The following is a 5,763-nucleotide window of genomic DNA, read 5'->3' on the forward strand; positions in this document are numbered from 1 at the left end:
CGGAGCACCTGGAGGGAACCCACACAAACACGGAGAGAACATGCAAACTCCACACAGAAAGAACAAAGGTGGGAATCGAACCCACGACCTTCTTGCTGTGAGGCAACAGTGCTAACCGCTCAGTCACTGTGTTGTTGCTATTCATAAATTATTATTGTTGTTATTATTAAAATCACAATCACATGTGCAAATTTGTGACTAACTTATGTCTTGTTTATTTTTTCTTTGTTGGGTCGGAGGACTGTAAATAAAAACGAGTTTTTTTTCCCTCTCTCTTTTCACACACACACACTCCAACCGCTTAATCCAATGAAGGGTGTTTATTGTAGCTGTTTATTGGAGCTTCCCAAAGTCACTACCATTATGGATTATCACTTTAATGGTTATTACTTATTTGTCTCTATAATAATCAGTAGCTTTATATAAATACAAAAAATAGGGCTGCATACACACATGTAACACACTTTGTCACTGGCATTTGCTATTTATTTGCATTGTATCGCTCTGTGCTAACATTTTTGAAACATGAAAATTTTTGTCATTCAAACGTTCTAGCCTTCTTACCTTGTATATAACCCGATGTCATCATCAGAGGCAGCAAACCGCTCCAAGCCAAACTTGAGTCCAGCTGGATTCAGTCCAACAGCGATGAAAAACCACAAAATCTGAGGCAGAGGGGTTTGTCAGGATTGTTTTTGTACATTTGGCTCCATCTGCTGGCTGAAAGTGGACACGTTTATGAATAGTGCCCATTAGTCACAACAAATAAAATTAATTCCATAAAAGGACAATAAAAGGATGATGTGTGGCAGAAAAGAGACCTTTGATGAAGTGATGACAACAAACGCACTCCTTTGTGCTTCCCAATGTTTTCCAGTGACTCGAGTGTCTCCTGTTGGTCCGCTGAACCACGGTTTTCTCCTCCCAGAATCCTCTGGAAGTCTATGAACCTTCTGGCCCGTTTGTCTGTGTCCCTATTTGTAGCTCCGTAAACGACGCATTCCTTCCCGTTGTCTGTTTCAATCTTGATCGCTAAAATATTGTTTAAACATGATGGAGTATTTTGGTCGCAAGTAAGCTGTACCTATGTCCAGGCTGATCCTCGGGAGGGACTTGTCCTCCAGGCAGTCCATTGTTCATAGTTACTGATAGTCAAAAGGACAACCAGGAGGTGAAGTCCAGCGTCCCAACTAAACAGACCGCATGAGTCAAATCCAGATCAGGCACTGAAATGAAATAGGACTTACCCCAGTTGTCCCGTGAACCTTGAGGACTGAGATGGTTGTTCCTGACCCTGTCAGACAAAGTCATCTCTAATGACCAGTTCTCATTTCCAAATTCATCACTGTGAAAGAGTGAAACATCTTGGTGTGATTTTAGGTCCAACATTGTCTTTGGGCCTTCATATTCAAGAGGCGACTGAGACGGACTGTCTTCATGTCCACAGCATTTAAAGGACTCGACGGGTCCTGGTGATGTCCAGTGGTCCCACAGTAATTCATGGCTGTAATCTTATTTTGTGGTCTGATCCATAAAAGTAGAAGATGTTCAGAAGACGACAGCCAGGTTTGAATCAAATTGAGGGTATTTGGTCGCGTCTCTCCCTCAGTCGTCTTCTTGTAACTACAGGAGGAGATTCTCAGGTTTTGTTTGACATCAGATGGTGAGTTAGGGACAGACTTGTTAAACCTTGTGACCCTCTAATGTCTTCTCAGGGTACTTTAATTAATAATAACTCTAATTAATTAATTGTAGTTAATTAATTTAATAACTATAATTCTACTTGTTTAAACAGACAGGAGACAAATGATTTGACTTATTGACATTTTGAGAAAAGCTTCCAGTTGGACAGAATATATCAGTTTCTCCTGAAAGGACAGAATCTGGAAGCTGTGAGGAAACTTTCCAGCCTCAGTGTGGAAAAGCCAGAGTTTGGACTTCGGGATCTTGAACCTCGCTGGATTCTTGGACCCGGTGGTTGTCAAAGTCCACAGCTGGTTTGCTGCTTTCAGGACCATCTGATCTGGACAGAAAGAGATGACTTTGAGGAAATCGTGTTTCTGTTTATGGTGTGCAGATATTTCCCGACCTGCTGGAGAATGGACTCAGTGACAGCGACTTAGAATCCCGTATAGGGAGGAGGTTCATTGGTACCAGCAAGCTGTGAGGAGACAGAACAGGACGTGGGCATCTGACAAATAACAGCAGCTGCATGAACAGATCCTGAGTTCCTAACCATTAAGTTTGATCCTCACTGCAGACACCAGAAACACAGACAGGAAGTCAACATTTAACATCTTCAGTCAGGATCAGAGCTCTACATATAGTGGTGCTGATGGACGAGCCGTCACTGTTTCTGGCACAGCGGGCTGTCCTGCCAAGACTGTGGAAGGGAAACACAACCAACAATGTCAGTGTGAGGTCCTGTGTGGACAGGCAGTCAAGCCCACTGTGGGACTCTCAGGGGGTCCAACAAGAAGACCATGAAAACCAGTTTGAGTGTTCAGACCAACGATGTAGGTTGATGTGAGTAAACTGTTTCTGATTGATCCACAGAGTGAAGCTGCAGAGCTCAGAGGTTCTCAGGGTTCTATCTGCTCAGGAGCATCAAAGAGGCCTGAACCACATGTTTACGGTCTGTTGACGTCCATCTGATGTCCTCATTGGCAGATGGTTCATAATGTCTCCATGCTGCCACAACAAACACTTTGATGATGTTTATTCTCTCATTCATGTTCATCAGTGTATCATTCGTGGATTCATCAACACTGACAGACCTACTGTTATTATTATTGTTGTTTAAAATGATACTTTTTATGATTTTTTTTTTTATAAATTCTGATGTTGACCTTTCAGAAAAATGATTTAAAGGATTTAACTTTTCAGTTTTTAATTGAACTGAATTTTTATGAAGAAAAATCCAGAGAATCTCACAGTGAAAATTATAATGTGGAGACAAAATCCACACTTGTAACAAATTGATCAGTTTCTACGTCCATGTCGATGTTCTGCTGCAGAACATTGAAGAGAACATGGTGACATTTCTTAAAGATGAGCTGATGATGATCCAGAAGTTTCTCCTGACAAATGATGCAGAATACTTGGAGAGTCAGAGTGAGGATGAGGAGCAGAGGAGCATCCGACTGGTTTTCCTGGACCTCGCAGTGGCCTTCATGAGGAGGATGAATTATGAGGAGCTGGCTGACTGTCTGCAGAGCAGTAAGAGGACTTCTGTCCACATTTCACACAGACGCTAAATGACACGTGATGTTTGTCTGTTTGAAATATATTCATGTGTGAATTAAGAAAAACAGGAAGTGATGTCATCATTCATTAACTGATCTGTGCTGTTTGTTCTTTCAGGAACTCATGCTGAAGTTTGTCTTCGTAAATTCAAATCTAAGGTGAAACAGAAGTTTGAGTGTGTGTTTGAGGGGATCGCTAAACCAGGAAAGACAACTCTTCTGAAGGAGATCTACACAGAGCTCTACATCACAGAGGGTGGGGCTTCAGAGGTCAACCAGGAACATGAGGTCAGACAGATTGAAGCAGCATCCAGGAAAACAGACACACCACAAAGAACCATCACATGTGAAGACATCTTTAAAGCCTCAGCTGACACTCAGCCACCAATCAGAACAGTGCTGACAAAGGGCGTGGCTGGCATCGGGAAAACAGTCTTAATACAGAACTGGACTCTGGACTGGGCTGAAGGACGAACCAACCACGACTTCCACTTCATATTTCCATTCACTTTCAGAGAGCTGAATGTGCTGAAAGAGAAGACGTTCAGCTTGGTGGAACTTGTTCTTCACTTCTTTCCTGAAACCAAAGAAGCAGGAATCTGCAGCTTCCAGCACTTCCAGGTCTTGATCATCTTGGATGGTCTGGATGAGTGTCGCCTCCCTCTGGACTTCCACAGCAATGACATCCTGACTGATGTCAGAGTCGAACTCAGTGGATGTTCTGCTGACAAACCTCATCAGGAGGAACCTGTTTCCCTCTGCTTGCCTCTGGATCACCACACAACCTGCAGCAGCCAATCAGATCCCACCTGAGTGTGTGGACATGGTGACAGAGGTTAGAGGCTTCACAGACCCTCAGAAGGAGGAGTACTTCAGGAAGAGATTCAGAGATGAGGAGCAGTCCAGAAGAATCATCTCCCACGTGAAGACATCACGAAGCCTCCACATCATGTGTCACATCCCAGTCTTCTGCTGGATCACTGCTACAGTTGTGGAGGATGTGTTGGACACCAGAGACACACCAGAGCTCCCAGAGACCCTGACGGAGATGTACATCTACTTCCTGGTGGTTCAGTCCAGAGTGAAGAAGGTAAAGTATGATGGAAGAGCTGAGACAGATCCACTGTGGAATCCAGAAAACAGGAAGATGATTGTTTCTCTGGGAAAACTAGCTTTTGAGCAGCTGCAGAAAGGGAACCTGATCTTCTATGAAGAAGACCTGACAGAGTGTGGCATCGATATCAGAGCAGCCTCAGTGAACTCAGGAGTCTTTACACAGATCTTTAAAGAGGAGAGAGTACTCTACCAGGACAAGGTCTTCTGCTTCATCCATCTGAGTCTTCAGGAGTTTCTGGCTGCTCTTTATGTCCATCTGACCTTCATCCAGACTGGAGTCAATCTGATGTCCAAAGAACAAACAACATCCTTGTGGACTAAATTGTTTAAACCTAAACTAACACATCTCCATTAGAGTGTTGTGGATGAGGCCTTACAGAGTCCAAATGGACACCTGGACTTGTTTCTGCGCTTCCTTTTGGGTCTTTCCCTGCAGACCAGTCAGACTCTCCTACGAGGCCTGATGACACAGACAGACACAATCTCAGAGACCAATCAGGAAACAGTCAAGTACATCAAGAAGAAGCTCAATGACAAACTGTCTGCAGAGAGAAACATCAATCTGATCCACTGTCTGAATGAATTGAAGGATCGTTCTCTCGTGGATCAGATCCAATGGTCCCTGAGCTCAGGAAGTCTCTTTGAACGTCATCTGTCTTCTTCTCCTCATTTATCAGCTCTGATTTATGAGATCCTGTTCTCTAGACCTCTCTCTCGATGTGCTGTGTCTGGTTTTCATTTATCAGCTCTGGCCTTCATCTTACTGTCCTCAGATCAACATCTGGACGTGTTTGACCTGAAGAAATATGTACCTTCACATGAGGTTCTTCTACTGCTGCTGCCAGTGATCAAAGAATCTACAAAAGTTTTGTAAGTACAAAGACACTTTGACATTTGAACTCTGGGTGAAACAGATCACAAAACTCACAGATCAGATAATTTTAAGATCACAAAAATAAAAACTCAAAATTGAAAGTATACGCAGCAGGGGCGGTGTTGCATTCGCTCTACCGTACTGTTGTGAAGAACAGGGAGCTGAGCCAAAATCTTTGTTCCTACTCTCACCTATGGTCATGAGGGTTGGGTCACCAAAAGAACTCGATCATAGGTACAAGCGGACAAAATGGGCTTCCTCAGGATGGTGGCTGGTGTCGCCATTCGAGATCAGGTGAGAAGCTCGGTCATTCGTGAGGAGCTTGGAATAGAGTTGCTGCTCCTTCCTTTCTATAATATGATGCTGCTTTAGAAAAGAGCAGCAATGGTTAGTGAGTGAAATATAATCTTGTTCAGCAGGAGAATAATTTGCTGTTTTCTTAACTGCCTCCACCTTGTTTTATCTTAAACTCTAGGACGTGATCACAAAAGGGTATAACAGTTTAGATGGCGAACAGCTTATGATTTG

General features: G+C 43.3%; 1 protein-coding gene across 1 annotated transcript; it reads left to right on the forward strand.

The window, feature by feature from the left end:
• The first annotated feature begins 1,544 nt into the window (after positions 1-1,544).
• On the forward strand, positions 1,545-4,716 carry LOC117521194 (protein NLRC3-like). Its single transcript, XM_034182543.1, is given in 8 exon segments — positions 1,545-1,663; positions 1,838-1,997; positions 2,078-2,150; positions 2,261-2,426; positions 2,557-2,635; positions 3,018-3,219; positions 3,364-3,940; positions 3,942-4,716. Coding segments are annotated over 8 exon segments (2,151 nt in total).
• The last annotated feature ends 1,047 nt before the right edge of the window (positions 4,717-5,763 follow it).

This window comes from Thalassophryne amazonica, chromosome 12, assembly GCF_902500255.1.
Source record: "Thalassophryne amazonica chromosome 12, fThaAma1.1, whole genome shotgun sequence".
In the NCBI taxonomy this organism is placed as follows: domain Eukaryota; kingdom Metazoa; phylum Chordata; class Actinopteri; order Batrachoidiformes; family Batrachoididae; genus Thalassophryne; species Thalassophryne amazonica.